General features: G+C 43.2%; 1 protein-coding gene across 1 annotated transcript in view; it reads left to right on the plus strand.

The window, feature by feature from the left end:
• The window catches only part of Cd99l2 (CD99 molecule like 2), a 75,347-nt gene that overhangs the window by 51,377 nt on the left and 5,835 nt on the right, over nt 1–18,135 (plus strand). Inside the window, exons 5-9 of the mRNA XM_050123610.1 lie at nt 4,015–4,086; nt 4,608–4,694; nt 6,834–6,899; nt 14,552–14,590; nt 15,455–15,574. Of these exons, the coding sequence (XP_049979567.1) occupies nt 4,015–4,086; nt 4,608–4,694; nt 6,834–6,899; nt 14,552–14,590; nt 15,455–15,574 (384 nt within the window). The remainder of the gene's footprint in view (nt 1–4,014; nt 4,087–4,607; nt 4,695–6,833; nt 6,900–14,551; nt 14,591–15,454; nt 15,575–18,135) is intronic.

Raw genomic sequence — 18,135 nt, forward strand, 5'->3', positions numbered from 1 at the left:
TGAGAAGGATTAGCTTTAATTTTTCTTTGAGTTCTTCAAAGAATTCATATTTATAGCCATCTGTTTCCCAGATATTTCTTTGTTGGGAGGTCTTTGATTATTCAAATTTTAAATGATTATTCATCTGTTTATATTTTTAGTTTTCATAATCAAGTCTTAAGTGTTTGTGTGCTTCCAGAACTCTATCCAATTTGTTGGAATATATTGTCCATTGTATTTATTTAGTATTAGTTGCAACATCTCCTCTCTTATTTATAATTTTGAATGATTATAGTGAAAATAAAGATTTTTAATTTTTTTTTACTTTTTTTAAAAAGCCAACTCCAGCTTTCCTTCCCTTCTTCTCCCCATTCTTTGTCTCCTTTTATTTTGTGGGACAAATCTAAGACATCATTGTAAATAAATGTATGCTTACCTCTGAACTGCAACTCCAGCTCACCGAACTTGAACTCCATTAAAGCTTTCTATGGCTTTTCTTTTCTATAATCCGTTGTCCTTCTTGCTTTCTCCATATTCTCCTGCTCCTTCTGTGCCTCTTCTTTCTCATCTTCCCTCTTTTGAGACTGGATCTTACTCTTTTAGTAAGTAATCCTGACCGGTCTCTAATGCAAGCTTCCTGAGTGCTGTACCATGTACCATTTTACCTGGACTTTCCAGCTCTTTAACAGTTTTTTCTCTTATGGGTCATGGTTCTGTTGTCAAACGTGTGAACTCTTTACCAAGCATTCAGTTCTGAAATGCTTCCCTCTGAATTTTTTATGATTTTATATTTAAGCAAATGTAATCCATCCATTAGCATTTAATTTTATATAAAATGAAACCCATTGCTTTTTATTTTGGAAGTCTAATTATTCCAACACCTTTTGCTGAAAAGATTCTTTCCTCTGTTGAGTTGCTTTGCATATGTATAAAAACACCAAAGCAGATCTGAGGTCTTTTGAGCTCTTCATTCTACTCTGTTGCCCTGTGTATCTATCTATCTGCCACATCTTGACAACTGTAACTATAAAATGAGCCTTAATACCAGGTAGAGTGATTCATCCCACTTTATCCTTTTCAAGGTTTTGAAAAGCTAACCTAAGGTTTCTGCCTTTCCAGAACAATTTTACATCAAATTTGACTATTTCTAGAAAAAGAAATCAGTAGGACTTTTATAGGCTTGCACTGAATGTGTGTGTGTGTGTGTGTGTGTGTGTGTGTGAGAGAGAGAGAGAGAGAGAGAGAGAGAGAGAGAGAGAGAGAGAGAGAGCGCGAGAGCGAGATGTGGGAGCTGACATTTCACTCTGTTGAGTTCTCCATTCCATGAAATCAGTATGTATCTCTGTTTAGATTCTCTTTATTTATAACTTTCTACCGACAGGTTTACTTTATCTGAATATAGTAGTTTCCACACTGTTTTAAAGGTATATATTTCATTATTTTGTTTTCTTTTACTTTAGGAATGATGGGTTTTGGATTCCATATGTACTATTACATGTTGCTGCCAGTGATTCCATTCCCAATGCTGCTGAGTTCTCTCACTAGTTCCCCTGTTTACATTCTTTGTGGTTTTCTGTGAAGATGACCCAGTCATCTGCAAATATGGACAGACTGGTTCCTTCTTTTACAGTCTGCATGTTTTCTCTGCTTTTAGTTGTAGAACTTGTAGTGCTGTGTGACAGTGAGCTTGCTTTGCTCCTGATCTTACAAGAAGACAAGTTAGTCTGAAAAACCCAGGGACTTCTCCTTTATTTCTAAATTGGTGCAGAAGGCCTTTTTCGTAAAATGTTCTAGATCTTTTCATGTCAGTGATATGCCTATATGATGTTTCCTCTCTAGGTGGTGCATTGATTTATTTTCAGGTCTTATATAGCTGAAGTCTCACATTTCCATGGTCTAAACAGTTATTGAAACCCCAAGCTGTCTGTCTTGCCTGTCATTCACTGTGACATCTCATATATATATATATATCACTATACTTTGTTTTGATTTCCCACCTCTCTCTTACCTCCTCTTTTTTATTTGTTTGTTTTCTTCTGTGCATCTTGTGAATGTCTTGTGCCTAAGGAGGACAGAAGAAGGTGTCAGATTCCATGGACTGGAGTCACAGACAACTGTGAGCAGACATTTGGGTGCTGGGAATTGAACCTGGACCAAAGTCACCAGTGCTCTTAACCATGGATCCATCTCTCAAGCTCATGTCCACTATTTCTTTTGACGCTTATGCTTTCCTCTCCACGAAATATCACCAAATATAGTGTCACAAATGTTTACCAAACTGTTTGAAAATAGCTTTTATCTTTAGATCTCTGATCTATTTATGGCTGATTTTTCTATATGGTATAACATGACGGGCAGCTTCACTCCTTTGCTTCTATGGTTATGCTGTTTATTTCTGTGTATTGGCTGTAGCATTGTCATTACCTTTCCCTTTGAATGTCTTCAGTTAGAGAAATAATCATGGACAATTCTAAATTTTAATAGAAGAAACTGTAGTGGCATTTCAATTGTATTTTAATAAATAAAGCTTGCCTGAAGATCAGAGAGTAAAACAGCCCCACTGGTCAACCTTACAGACCAGGGAGTGGTGACACACACATTTAATCCCAGTAGCCACATTAGTTTGTCATAGAAACCGGGCAGTGCATGCCTTTAATCCCAGTGGTGCACAACTTTAATCCCAGCCCTAGAGAGGAAAATAAGAGGGGAGGAGACACCTCTCAGCCACAGTCTCATTCTCAGATTCCTGGAGACAGGATCGCCATTTTTGGACTGAGGTAGAGGTAAGAGCTCGTGGCTGGCTATTTTTCTTTTTCTTTCTTTCTTTTTTTCCTTGGTTTTTCAAGACAAAGTTTCTCTGTGTAGCTTTGGAGCATGTCCTGGAACTAGCTCTTGTAGACCAGGCTGGCCTCGAACTCACAGAGATCCGCCTGCCTCTGCCTCCCGAGTGCTGGGATTAAAGGCGTGCGCCACCACCACCCAGCCTGTTTTGCTTTTCTAACCTTCAGGTTGAACCCCCAATTTCTCTCTCGGAGTTTTGATTAATTGCGCTTCAAGAAACTATTGAAATCGTCATGAGTGCCATGTAACTGCTGTGAACGGAAGCCATATTTCTAAAACAATCTGCTATGTGTGTCTGTGTCTGTATCTTAACCTCTTTGAGTTTGTAAGAGTATTCTCTATACATCATAGAAAGTGCCAGTTCACTCATCTCCAGGCATTTTCTATAGTTCAGTTTCTGGATTAATAGTGGAGGAAACCATGGTTGAAACTCTTGGGGTTCATGCTTACGCTCTAGAACTCCCTAGCCCATGTGCTCAGGATATCTGGGATCATGTTCTAGCTCTGCTAGTCAAGGGGTGAGATGTGGAGTTGCATTCTTCTTTCAGTCCCCATCTGATGTGGGAGTGTCATATATCAATCTGTTGATTTCATTGGTTAAGCAATAAAGGAACTCCTTGGCCCTGATAGGATAAAAGATAGATGGGAGGAGGAAACAGAATAGAATTCTGGGCGGAAGAGGAAGTGAGGTCAGACTCTGCTCTGCTCCCGGAGACTCGACAGCTCTGCTCTGGAGCAGAGACACCATGATGGACGGAGGCTAGAATCTTCCCGGTAAGCGCACCTTGGGGTGCTTACACACATTACTAGAAATGGGCTAGTCCAGGTGCGAGAATTGGCCCATAAGGGCTAGAGTTCATGGGCCAAGCAGTTCTTTAAATGAATACAGTTTGTGTGTTGTTATTTCGGGCATGAGCTAGCAAGCGGCTGGGGTGTTGGGGACGCAGCCCCGCCGCCGCTACCTATTTCAACAGATTTCAACACCCGTCCTATGAAGAAAAGTGGTCAGAATCTCACTTAAAACCTTTTCTATCTGTTTCTCAGCTTTTCCCAAGTGGTTATGAGGTCATACAGGGCTTCAAGCCTTGAGACAAGAATATGCTATTTTCATGGTGTGACTTCTTAAAACTACGATGTGAGTATACATTTTGTTATTAAATGTATGACTCTTGCTGTCTTCCCTCCCGTTTTCAGAGAGATGGGACCATGTCACCACTACCACAACTAGAAGGCCGGGAACAACTAGAGCACCATCAAATCCCATGGGTAAGACAAGCTCTCTGAGGAGAGAAGTATGGAAGGATTTTCTCATCATCTGCTTGTTTAAGTGAGTGTTTTAGTCAGGGTTTCTATTGCTGTGATGGAACACTATGACCAAAACCAAGTTGGGGAGGAAAGGGTTTATTTTGCTTATACTTCCACATCATTGTTCATCACTGAAGGAAGTCAGGACAGGAACTCAATTCTGGAGGCAGAAGCTGATGCAGATGCCATGGAGAGGAGCTGCTTACTCTCTTGCTCCCCATGGCTTGCTCAGCCTGCTTTCCTATAGAACCGAGGACCACCAGCCCAGGGATGGCACCACCTACAATGGGCTGGGCCCTCCCTCACCACTCACTAATTAAGAAAATGCCCTACAGGCTTGCCTACACCTTGATCTTATGGAGACAATTTCCTAAAAGGGGTTTCTCCTCTCAGATGACTCTAGCTTGTATCCAGCTGACAGAAAAACCCACCAGGACAGTGAGTGATTGTTTTGTTTGCTTGTTTTGTTTTGTGGTCCCCAGAACCAGATGGTTTTAACTTGGCTGATGCCTTGGATGATCAAAATGATCTTGATGACCGCAAAAAACCAAGTGTAGGAGAAGGAGGAGGTAAGACCTAGCTGCTCGAATTTACGGACCAATGCCACAGTTCCTGGGAGGGTCTGCTTTGTTGTCTGTAATAGCATTCATTGCCATCTAGAGAACTGTAGATCAGGCCACTGTAAGTTGCAGAACCCAACGTAGTCATGCTGAAACTTTTTGATTTAGGGACTTCCCAAATTATGGGGACTCTCAATAACTTTGTCTATATGGGTCATATCCCTCAGTGTTTATCATCCATATATTTAAAACTTAAAAGAACAGTATTATCGGTCTAAAATGATTAATACTAAAGCCACACATATTAACATAAATAGCACAGTTTATGAGAAATTACTGTGCATGGCATGATAAAAAGCAGTTTAGTGAGAAGAGTGGCATTAGTTTACATTTCTTAGAACTTTCTAGAATGCTCATCTTTCTAGGAGATATCTGGATTCTTATATTCAGTTATGCACTTTGAAAGCTGTCTTCTGGTCTGCACATGTGTCCTGTGGTACACGCATGCTTGTGCATGCACGTTTAGGTGTGCATGCATACATATATAGACACACATAATAAATACAACTAAATTTAAAGGGGTTTTAAAACAAATATGTAAAAGAACAACAAATAAAAGTGTTTTAGTAACTCTTCCTCACCCAGTCACCGTTTAGTTAATTTTCTAGCTGCCCTGATGAAACACCTGACAGCAAACAGAGTTCATTCATTCATTCGGCTGGCTTATGGTTCAGAATTGATTGGGTCCCAACAAAACTCAACTGGTCACGTTGGATCCACACACCATGCACAGAGAAAGAGACAGGAAGTGGGCTAGTGAAACTCAAAGGTCACTTCCTAGTGACATATTTCCAAAAGCTGGGGGTCAAGTGTCCCAACACATGAGCCTATATGGTCATTTCCCATTTGAGCTGCAGCACCCATTCAATGGACTTGTGCCCATTTGTTGTTTTGAAACATTGCAGATTAGTTTGGAAACCCTTGTTGTCTTGAGGTTTCTCAAACTTCAGTGTAATGCCACACTTTATTATGAAAACCCAAAAGCCACATCTACTACTAATACCACCAATGTCACTGGAGAGTCTTCATGTCGTGGGATGCTATTAGACTCACAGTAGCTGATAAGGGCCTCACTTAGAACCTCATTGACAAGTACCATCAGTGTCTGGACTGAACTGATGAACCCATTTCATTCAGTTTTAAGAAATGCTTCCCAAATCATCAAGTTGGTACAGCATTCATTCTGCAACAAGAGCAGTCTCTTATGACACAAAGCAGATAAAAACAATTAGAACTGAAACAATCACAAGTGACTTGTGAATCACTTCTAGTACTTTAGAATACAGCAGAAAGGCTTTAAGCACACTGCATTTCAGCGATAGGACATTCAGGAAGATGTGCACTTAATAGTTGACTATAAATAACAATTCTGCTTCTTGTGTTAGATAGCTATGATTGTGTCACAAATCATGAGAAAGTTAGACTTTTTTTTTAAAACAGAAATTAGTTATGATTTCCTTTGTTCGGTTAAGAAGCTGAGTTTCCTATGTAGAGTCTCAGATAGCTGCAGTCCAGGTACTGGGATGGGATCTCATCTGGGCTAAGGTTTTCTTCATAACAAGGTCATGTAGTTTGTTGATGGAGTGTATTTCCCTTCAGCCATAGAGATACTGGCCCCTTTAAGATCAGTAGGAGAAAGAGGACAGATTTCAGCTTCCCGTTTCTGAGCTCAGGGAAGCCCAAAACAAGCTTGGAAAGAGATCCCTTTGTTAAGTCAGGCTCTTAATTACTTTGACAAAAATCTCATCTTAGGCATATGATGCAACTTAATCACTAGGATTATGTTCATTTTCCTTGACTGGAGGTTCTATAGAGTACTTGCATTGGCAGTGGCAATCTTAGGGCCTCCTGGAACTTAGCCTATCATATCCATTCTCTTTCTTCTCTCTCATCTTCCTTCTCTTCCTTCTTCTCCCCCATCTCTCTTTAGTTTTGGCACCAGGCATGGTTCTCAGGGCCTTATGTGCTGTATCACTGAGCCATACTTCCAGTACCACAAAGAACATCCAAGTGTCATTGGCAACATTTATTAATCCGATTTCTTGATTCTGAAATAGTTTTGTCACTGAAATGTCTTTTTTTTTCTAGGTTTTTCCGACAGGGATCTTGAGGACATACTGGGAGGTGGAGGATACAAACCGGATAAGAATAAAGGTAGGAAGATTTTTTCACCCACCCTTACACCTAGTTCCCATTCAAATACTGACCAAGTAAAGCCTGCCATTCTTACTCAGCCTCTGGAAAATCAGCCTTAGACATTTCCACTTGTTACTTGGGGTGGCTTGTCACTCTTGGGGTTGGGGGCCCATTTGTAAGCCATCCTGGAGAAGCTGCCTTTTTCCTTCTGGATTTTTAAGCCAAGGCGCTGCCTGAGGTAGTGTCCCCACCATGACAGAAGCATATTTATGGGACAACACCAAAAGCCTGTGGTAGGACAGTCAGAGGCTTCATGGCATTAACAAGACAGCCTGCCCTACTTGGAGATCCAGTTTTCCGTGCAGTGGGAGGGTGCAAACATCACATGAGAATTATTTTAAAGAAGCACCTAGCAAATCATACCGTTTAGTAGTACCTTTGCATTAAAACTCGTTTAGGACTGGTAAAAGTTTGCAAATGGTTCCAGAAGGCTCCTGTATTCTCCTTACCCAGTTTCTCCCAAGGATCTTTGACTGCAGGTCCACAGTCGTAGATTATTTAAAATAGGCAGCTGACATCTGTACAATAAAGTCACCCACTTACCTTCTGGGAATTTTGTCAGATCTCATCTTACATGCATTGGCATGTGTGTGTATGTGTGTGTGTGTGTGTGTAAAATTTAATCACACATGTAGATTTCAGTAGCCATCACCACAGCTGGGGAGACATAATAAACCCTCTTCTTCATGCTGCCCCCAAAGTCACATGTTTGCAGTTCCCCCAGGTAGTAATGATTGAAAGCTTTCATCATTGCATAAGTCAAATTGTGTCTTAAGCATGGGGTGTGAGCTGTGAGCAGACTTGTGGTGTGTTGATGTTGGAACCTGTAGGTGTGGAATGCGACAGCTGCGACCTCTTGACTACCGTCGGCTGTCATAAGATGTTAGGATGATAAGGTGTGGTGTTGGAAACCCTTTCCTTATTAGTCCCTGTTGTGATGGGAAATCGTGGCAGTGTCTGAAGGCTGCAAGTTGTGAGTGTATCTGGATCGAACACGTTAAGGGTCCCTCCGCAAGTCCTGGCTGAAGTAGTAACATTTGCTTCTTTCTTGCAAGCACCGTTCCCTTCTTAGGGGAACAGTGTTCTCTTTTGCTTAAAGTGTACTGTAGTCACATTTGTCCCCAGCAACGCCTTTCCAGATGGTGTCATCTCTAGGAAAAAGCCCTCAAAACCTCTAAATGAAACTTCCAGGTGTCAGGAGAACATGGAGCATTTAAAGGGCAAACCCAGCAAATGAGCCAATTACTCCTGGGTGACAATTGGTATTTCCAGATGGGGAGATGAGAGCAGCGGTTGCGTGTTAGCTTGCACAGGATTGAACGTCTGAGTGACATGCCAGGGGCTTTTCTTCATTAAAAGTACTTCTTTTAGCAAGGAAGAAGTGTTAGGAAATTCTTTAATTAGGCTCCTATTGGAGCTTGTCTTGTAAAGAATAATCAATTGTTGGCTTCAGTTATTGCCTCTGTCATCATAGGTGTCAGGGACATGGATGAGATTCACAGACACTGTTCCTTACACCAAAACAAGCTCCCGAAGAGGGGGTGAAGGGAAAGCATCACATTTACATAAATTATAAACTCAATTAGTGCACTTCCCAGACTTGAGTCTTCAAGACATAGCTTCAGTTGTTCTTGAGTGGATTTCTGAAGTAATATATTATCTCTTGTGTGGTTTCCTCAAGATAGCATTATGGCAGACTGCGTCTGGCTCAAAATGTGTTTGTTGCGGGTCCTCTTGCATCTATTAAAGTGAGTCGCTTGTAAACCCCCCACTTCTTTCTTGCCCTTCCTGAACTCAGATTGTTATCCTTGTTTGCCAACAGCCTCCTCCTTTTTCTAGCATGGATGGAAGAGGTTCCAGAAAGGTCTCTTTGGACTTGTTTCCGCAATCTTTCCAGCTGTAACCTGAGGAAATAGGCTAGAGGATCTGCTGCTCTACAGTGTAGATAGAGATGGGGCAGACACTCCCGGGCCCACCACACACGGGGAGTGTGGCATGAACGGAGGGGGATTCTGAGGAACTCCCCTCAATATGTGAACTGGGTGTTTTACTGTCCCCTGTCAGATCGGGGCAAGAGACGCCAGGGAACGGATGACTGGGGGAGTTTCTGCAGCAGATTTTATTTGTTAACTGGAAATCATTTGCAGCAATGTCTTTCCCCTTTTTTGTTTATTCTTTTTTTCCTGGCAGGGTCTTATTTTGTAGCCCCAGCTTGCCTGGACAGCATGAGTTTCCTGCGTTAGCCTTCTAGATGCTAGGTTCAAGGGAGGCACCACCATTCACAGTGTTATTTACTGATTTAAAACATTATACTTCTCTTTTTGAGACAATAAAAGCACATTAAAAAATATCTGAAAGCTCTAGCTGTGTCTTGTTGGGAGTCTGGGACACTCACAATGTCCTTAAACACTTGAATACCTCCCCAACAGTTGTAGACATAATCACTACTGTTCTGCGGTTCTGTGTGTCCTTGACAACCGGATGCGTCAGGCACTCAATGTGAGCCACGAGCTGGGCTGCCGTCAGAGAGGGGCAAGCACATGCCTTGTGCCCCTGTCTCTCCTGGTAAGTGGCTCTGTAGGATTCAAGGCTGACATCCATCTGTGCATTGTTGTCTTTGTATCTGAGACTTCTCTGTGCACAGCAGAGCTTTTTTCGCAGCATCTTACTCCATTCTCTTTTGCTCTAATAGAATGCCCAAGGCAGAGTAATTAATAAAGGAAAGAAGTTTATTTACCTCACAGTTCTGGGAGCTGGAAGGCCAAGAGTGCTGGCTATCTGCTTAATCTCATGTCGTACCCTAACATGGCAGGGAAGCAAAAGGGCGAATGAGTGCAGACCCATGAGACAAAATACAAGGGCAGGCTCTCTTTGTAAAAACCCAATCTTGTGGCAACTAACCCAGCCCCAGGACAAAAGCGGTACACTGCTGCAGTGGCAATCAGCTTTCCCCACGGTTTCCATGGGGACAAGATTTATTCAAACCACTGCACACAACTTCCTTGCTGACGTAATGCCTCTTATTCTGCAGGGTCCATCCAAGTGATGGTGCTTGCTCTACCTACGTGGTTCCTATCTCTATGGGACCTGCTATAGCAGTGGTTACCATTGCAGCGGCGGTCTCGGCAGCAATGCTAGTCACTGTAGTTACATCTAGGGTCCCTGGAGATAGCTATTCTCTCCAACTATCTGTGTGAATAGGTATGTATCCTGAAAACAAATTTTAGTAGAATGTATACGGTAGAAGGGGATCTTGGGCTGTCCTCACACTCAGGGCAGTCCTCTTGTCCCAGCCTCCCAGGAAGTTTGACTGTGTGCTGGGATTACAGGTATGTGTTCCTATACCCAGCGCGTGCTCCTTTTAAAACTAGTGTCTATTCAATAAACTCAGGGTGTTATTCTCTGTTCTGGAGATGACTTTGAAATCCTGTCAGTGACTACTCAGTACTGTATTCCACCATCATTTATTTATGCTGTAGCCTAGTTTGTGTACTGGCTCCTTGGCTTTTCAGCTCTACACAGTGCTTTGAATGCTGTGGGGCCAACTGAAAGGCTGCAGTTGTTTCTGTCAGACCAATTCCTGACACTAACATTGCTGGGTCATAAGATGCATACGTTTAAAAAAAATGTTACTCTAAATGACATTACCAAATGATTTCCCATTAAGGTGGCACCAACCTCCAGTTGCCCTGCTAGGAAGTAAGCAGGTATCCATTTTCTCCAATACTAACCTCAATCCACCAAGCATTATGGCTTTGTAATCTTTGTGAATTCAATCAGAACAAAGCATTTGTCCTAGTCATATTTTTCATTTCCTTGAATCTGTGTGTTATTAGAAACTCAATATATTTTGTGATCTCCTCTTCATGTCCTTGGCCCATTTTTTCTCATTGTTTTGTAACAATTTATTTTATATTATAGAGCCATTTTTCATATATTACCAAACATTTTATTTAGTTACTTGACAGTTGATGGACCACTGTACCAAAGGTCATAATGAATGAAGTATGTTGCTGTGAACATCTGTATACAAGTACATAGAAGTTTTGACATTGGCACAATTTTTAACTGTCTCAAGGATGCCTGGGCATGGGCATATGCTCAGCATCTGCTGGAGCCTCTGTGCTGGGTCTAAGACATGATGAGAAGGATCGCCTGGAAAACAGAGCAAACATGCTGCCTTGTGTCTTTCATCCTTTTTTGATAAAGCCCCAGAGGTCAACCTGAGAGCTCCACCCTCATGACCTCGTTTCATCGTAATTGTTTCCCAAAGGCTTTTCTTTCAAATACCATTAACATATGACCCTAAAGATCAAGCTTTTGGCATCAGGAATTCTAGGGAACATATTCAAACCGTGGAAGTGATATTGTTAGTGCATGCCATAACTTTCTTCCATGTTTCCAGGAGCTGCTAAGTTTTTCCACGGAAGCTGGGCAATTTCTTACCCTTACTGGCAATGTATGAGGCTTCGAGTTTCTCCACATCCTTCTTTTCATTTCCTTCCCTCCTAAAGTGTGGGGATGTTATGGCATGCTGAGATTCATTTGCATTTTTCTGGTAATTAAGTTTCCTTCTCTGATACGTATTTGTCAGTACTGGGGGAGTTATCATTTGACTTTTTTGTTTGTATATTTGTTCATTCGTTTTGAGAAGGGCCTCTGCTCCCAGTTCCTCTACTTCAGTCTGCTAAATGTAGAGATTACAGGCATGTGATTTCCCTTCATAGGTACCCCAGGTTTCTCTCTCCCTTTTCTCCCTATCTCACTCTTTTGTTTGGTCTCTGAGACGGTGGCATCCTATAGCCCAAGCTGCCCTTGAGCACATAATCCTTCTGTATTAGCCTCCTTGTGCAGGACTTTAAGTGTGTGCTACCACAAGCAGTTTATTGCTCTTATTTTTAATGCTTTTGAGGCACAAGTGTCTCTGCCTATCTTTCTCTGACTCTCTCGTCTGCTCTCATTCACTTGCTCAATTTTGCTTATACGTTTACTACTGAAGCTCTTACTTTTCATAGAATCTTTTCTATTTTGCATTTTGGACTTTATGATCATGTTTAAATGCTACCCTTTGTTCCTAAGGTGGTATAAATGCTGTCCTAAAATGTTTTGTGGTCTTATAATTTTATCCAATTTCTTTCTGTTAGAAATTTATTTTCATGGACTATATTGAGTTGTTTAATGCCAGTTGGATTTGTCGCTTGCCCTTATATTATCTTTATATACTGCATTTTGTAGAGAGCAGGTTGGGTCAGCCCATGCTCTGAGAAAATGAGTGGACCTCAGAGACCAAAGAGGGATGAAGACTATGACTTTGGCCTGAGCAATTCCAGTGATAGGCCAAGGTGGCTCACTTTGGCTCAGGTTCATATGACAGAAAGATTTAAACTGAGACACACACACACACCCTCCCTCCCTCTTTGGTCTCTGAGCTCCACCCATTTTCTCCAAGCATCGGCTGACCCAAGCTGCTCTACAAAATGCAGTGTGTAAAAGATAGTATTAGGGCAAGTGACGGATTCACCTGGCATTAAGCCACTCAATGTGTGTGTGTGTGTGTGTGTGTGTGTGTGTGTGTGTGCATATTTTGCACATAACATGGAAGCTAGATGTCAATGTTGAATGTCTTTCTTAATCACTTTCTACCCTAGTTTTTGAGACAGGGTCTCTTCACTGAGCCAGAAGTTCAGCGATTTGGCTAGGCTTGCTCTCCATACTCTGTCTTGAGATGAAAGGAAGAAAAAGTCGAATCACTAAGTCCAAACTCCAGGAAGCTAGTGACATGAACACATTCACAAAGGGCGCCTGTGTGGATGCTTAACTTTTACCCTTGGCAGTGAGCACTTGTAGGACAGCAGACGTGACTGACAGGCCAGCACCCTTGGCCTCTGAGCACTGGATGCTGGAGTCTCAGTGCTCGTGGATCTGTCTCTAGCCTCTCTGCTTTCTCCTGCACCAGTGATGCTGTCATGTTGGTGCTCAGCTGCGTGTGCGGTGATGATGCGTGCCTGCAAGTCTGTCACTCTAGAGCACTGGCTTTCAGCCTTTGGTTCATGACCCCCTGGGGTTGCATATCATATATCTTGCATATTGGATATTTACACTAAAATTCATGACAGTAGAAAAATTACAGTCATGAAGCAGCAACAAAAATAATGTTATGGTTGGGGTCCCCACAACATGAGGAACAGTAATAAAGGGTCGCAGCACTAGGAAGGTTCCAGGGTAAGGCAGGAAGATCTGGAGTTTTGGGTTGGCCTGGGCTATATACCCTGCCTCAAAAACAGAACAGAACAACAATGCTGGTGCTGTTTTCATATTTTATTTAACTATTTAATGTTTTATGTGTTTGGGTGTTTTGTCTGCCTTTGTGTCTATGTACCGTTGAATGCCTGGTGCCTAAGGAGGCTAGAAGAGATTGCTAAATCCCCTGGAACCCGAGTTATCCATGGTTGTAAGCCACCTTGTGGGTGCTGAAAATTGACTCAGGTTCTCTCCAAGAGCATCTGGTTCTCTTAAACCCCTCTTTTAGTAAATAGGCAATCAGAGATGTTTATAAAATGCTTTTAACTAGAAGATTCAGCTCCACGTAGTAACATAACAAACTTCATTTTCCCTCCCAAGACTTGTTTTTACAGTAGTTTTAAGCTCATAGCAAACTGAGTGGAAGGTACACAGTCTCCGCATCCCACCTGCTCACCCCATAACCTTCCTTTACTCCAGCGGAGTGTTTTAACACTTAGAAACTGAGACCCTTTGACTGGTGAGGGAAATGTCAGTACTTGTCGCTTCCACCATCCTAGAAGAGCTTGTTGACTCCACATCCTAGAAGAGCTTGTCCACTGTCCTAGAAGAGCTTGTCCACTGTCCTAGAAGAGCTTGTTGACTCCACATCCTAGAAGAGTCTCTCCTAAAATAGTCCTCCCCCAATTTCCACCAATTTCCTGAGAACATCATCTTCTGTCAGTGAGCATGAGGCCCTAGGATGAACTCAAGACAGGTTGACATGGCAACCTGTTGCTTGTCAAGGAGTTGTTCAGCAGGAATGGGGGGGGGTCTCTCTCTCTGGGGAAGTGTGCATGTGTTAGCCTAACAGTTTTATCATGTGATGATAATATATCACCATAATCAGAGAAATCATTCTGTCACAAGGAACTCTCTCCTATGTCCTTCCCTCATTCTCCCTAACCTAAATTAGCATCAGTGTTAATCTGTTCTGCATCTCTATAATATTTGAGAACTTTTAGGATATGAAAATATTATATGTGGCCTTATGTCTTTGTATGTGTTTATGCCTCAACTATTTTGGTCTAGATGTGCAGCAGATACTACTTGGTGTTGTAATTTGCACTCAGGTCTAATTGCTTTTTGGTCATCCTTCATCTGCCTGCAAGCCTTTGCTCTGTCCCTTGTAAGATGGGGATGCTAAGTGAACTGTCCCTATTGGATAATGAAGAACTAAGCTTGAAGCCAGAGCCTAGGGAGTATTGTATGTAACAAGAGCTCAGTGTATAGAAATAATGATTTCACTAGGACTTCTGGAGGCCTGAACCTACTCATCTTGGGGCCTTAGGGGTTAAAGCAGATACTAAATGCCTTTGTCCTTTCCCCAGGTGGTGGCGGTTATGGCAGCACTGATGACCCTGGATCTGGTGGGTATCTATGGCCCAAGGTTTCTGTTGGAACCACAAGGAAAAATAAGACTGGCCCACTCTGGTCTCAGAGTCTCTCTTTCCTGGCCTTCCCCAAATGTTTCTGTTAGTCAGCTTTCCATCACCATGAGAAATAAAAGAAGATAAAGCATATGCTGTTCGTGGCTTTTGAGGTGCTAATGCATGGTCTCTTGACCCGGATGCCTTTGGACCTGTGGGCAAGTGAACTATCATGGCTAATACCCATGGTGGAGAAGGTACTCAGCCCACCTCATGGGTTCTTAGCAATACATAGCTGGCTGTTATAACAAAGCTCTGAAATCAATTCCACTGCAACCCCATCCCTTATTGAGGGTGGAACCTCATGATCCAGTTACTTTTCAAAGCTAGTACTGCTCCTCATTCTGCATAAAGGAAGCCTTCACCTCATGAACCTGTGGAGGGATAGTTCACATCTCAATCACCAGTTACCAATAGAATCAGGAGGCAAATAACAGAGAAGAGCACCCACTCAGTGGACGTAACATGAAGAGCTAGGCCCTGGGCTAGGTGGCCCAGTGGAAAACCTAATGAGACACAGATAATTGATTATGTCTCTGTAAGAGAGGACTGCAATCTGCCTCTCATGTTTCTCAAGATGAAAGTCTTTATGGAAGACCAGAAGCACTTGGTAAATCCAAGGGGCACCGTGTCATTGCTATGCCGTGGGTATCTGTGGCATAGCTCTTCTGCCTGCACTTGGAAATTATGGACATCTGAGTCAGCATAACTGGGGACTCTCAAAGCAGCAGAATCCTGAATGAACTGTTGGCACTTGGAGTTGGGGTCTTGTCTACTCAGTTCTCTCCCTTCTTCCATGTCCAGGCATGTCGACAGAAACTGGCACCATTGCAGGTGTGGCTAGTGCCCTGGCCATGGCCCTGATTGGAGCTGTATCCAGCTATATCTCCTACCAGCAGAAGAAGTTTTGCTTTAGCATTCAGCGTAAGTATGCATCCAAGCAGGGAAAAGGGGCCAGGCAGGTTCTCATCCTTTCCCCCACATGCTCAATAGCAGCAGGCTTCCTAGCAGGCACATCTTGTACATTCTTAGAGGCAAAATCAGGCCAAGCTGAAGGTTATCCTTGTCTGGAAGAGCACATGGGGCCAGAAATGAGAGATCATTATGACCTCAGATCTCTCCTAGGGGATGTGGGGCCTTTAGAGGCCTAGGGTCATAGCCCCTGTACTGACAATCAGAATAGTCTAGTGTCCTCGAGTCTCGTTGACATGTCAGTGGACATCTCCAGGCCTTTTGTGATTCTGGAGGTACCCTTTCTGCTCTTGATTTCTTGATATGTCACCACTCGGATGCCCTCTGCTCCTCTTCAAGACAGATCATTTAAAAATGTATGAACTCAGAAGTTGTTTGAGGAGTAGTAATGGAAGAGCTCTCATCGAGTGATTTTGACTTTCTGTGAGTGGAATTGTTGAGGCCAGATTGCTTTTGTTGTAGGCTGTAGCCACAAGTATGGCACCTGTGGCTGAATCACATAGTTACGGAGGCTCCTAGGCTATTTTTACTCCATGGCATGGAGCCTCTGAGGATGCTGTTGAGGGAGAACAGAAGGACCAGATTTGTTGGTTTTAGTACCACAGCATCACTATGTCAAGTAGAATGTCTCCAGTTTCGGGCTGGCAAGGTTTACTTCAGGGGAGGGTGCGTGACTCGGCCATACTTTCTCCCTTTTCTTGCCTTTCTCAGATTTTTTTTTTTAATTTCTGGGAAGCTTAGGGCCATTTCCTTTGGTTTCTAAATGTCCTTGGCATGGGCTTCTGCTTTTGGTGGCCCCTGGACCAGAGATTCTCAGGAAATTAACCTGGCTTCTGGGATTCTTTGTGTGTGGGCATGACGACTGTTTTATCATCTGACCACAATATTGCCTATTCCTTTACTTCTCATAGAGCATTTTTGTCAGGGATGCTACATGCTTGGTGCTAGGGGGGGGGCAAGAACACGGAAATATTTGGGGATGAAGACTAGATTTTTCCTACCTAAGCATTCTCAAGATGGCCTTGTGAAGAAGTAAAAAGATAACACTTTGAACCTGAGCTATGGGCAAAGTTAGGAATTAACTGAGGGAAACATGCTATTCTGTGTGACTGATCAAAGTCATTAATATCATTTATCAAATAGTTTTTCTATTAATTTCTAGCCAGTCTCCTGCTCAGTGATGCTCTTAGACAGTGATGGGCAGGCCTGGGACCATCTGGAGGCCTGGATCTGTCGTCACAACTGCCGAACATCTAATTCTGTTGGAGGCACTGTAGCAGGTCCATTTGTGCTATGGTTTTCTCATCATTTCTCCTCCTATGTGGTTAGGGAAGCCAGTCCAGGATTCAGCTTTAGCAATGAAGAGGTTGCAAGTCCTTCAGACCCAAAGCCTCTTTCCCTGCCCCGATGTGGGAGCCATCAGGGCATACCAGAGCGGTTCACTAGTGAACAACTCTTCCTTACTCAGCGTTCTTAGCTTCTTGTGGTTTCTAGGACCGAGAACTGTTGTGATTGCAAACAACTGAATGTGATGGCCATGCCCATAACCCTAGCATTAGTAAGACTAAGGCAGGAGGATTGGGATTCTATAGCAATCTGTGCGAGAAAGTGAGTTTCTGTCTAGCCTGGTCTATAGTGTAAGGCATTGTCTCAAACCAGGTACCCATAGGACCACACTCCTTGCAGAGACCTAGGAGAAGATGCTGCACCACATCTTTTAGCTTTTTAGGCGACCCAGGTGCTCCTTGGCTTGTGACTACATTACTTTAATGCTGTCTCCAACTTAAATCCTGAATGCAGGCATTCTGAGATCCTTACTTGTGTTGGCAAGATCCCTATCCCAGATAAGGTAACATTTACAGGCTTAACAGTGGGGTCCCAGGGACTGATGGGAGAGGCCTAGCTTAGCTTCATGAGGTGGATGGGTTTCAGTGAGGCCAGAGAGGCACAAAGGGAGGGAGACTGCCAGAGTCTGGGTCCAGCCCTCATCTGTCCCACTTGCTCTGTTAAGGAGATGGCGGTTAGGAGCACTCCCAAGCTAAACAAGCAGGCTAGGCAGGCTGACTTACTTACACGGGGCTGGGACCTTAGACCTCATTGTCTCTCCTGCTCCTGCGTCTGTCCTCCCAAGCTGGAAGTCTGCAGTCCTACTCTTGACGAGCTCCACACGTCTCCCTCTTCTGGTTGCCCGTCCGTTCCTCTCTGACTGTCTGCCTTGCACCTCACCTTCTTCAGGGAGAACTGTTGAAATATACTGGACTTCCCCACGTTCCCTGATGATTGATTACAAGTCACAGCCCAGACCCTGAACTGAACTTGACATTTAAAGTCCTGGCCATTTGGCTTCTCCCTGTCCCCAGGAAGTCTTCCTTCTCCATAGCCATTTCCCCTTTCTATGTGCTCTGCCTTCTCCAGGATACAGCCGTACTGTTCCGGCCTGTGGTGTCCTCTCCCAGCCTTTGTCGTTTCCCCTCTGCATCCCTCCTTTCTGCTCTTACTGTTCCTGCATGGGG

The sequence above is a fragment of the Alexandromys fortis genome, unplaced genomic scaffold (assembly GCF_014885135.2).
Source record: "Alexandromys fortis isolate MF-2015 unplaced genomic scaffold, M_Fortis_MF-2015_v1.1 scaffold_206, whole genome shotgun sequence".
In the NCBI taxonomy this organism is placed as follows: domain Eukaryota; kingdom Metazoa; phylum Chordata; class Mammalia; order Rodentia; family Cricetidae; genus Alexandromys; species Alexandromys fortis.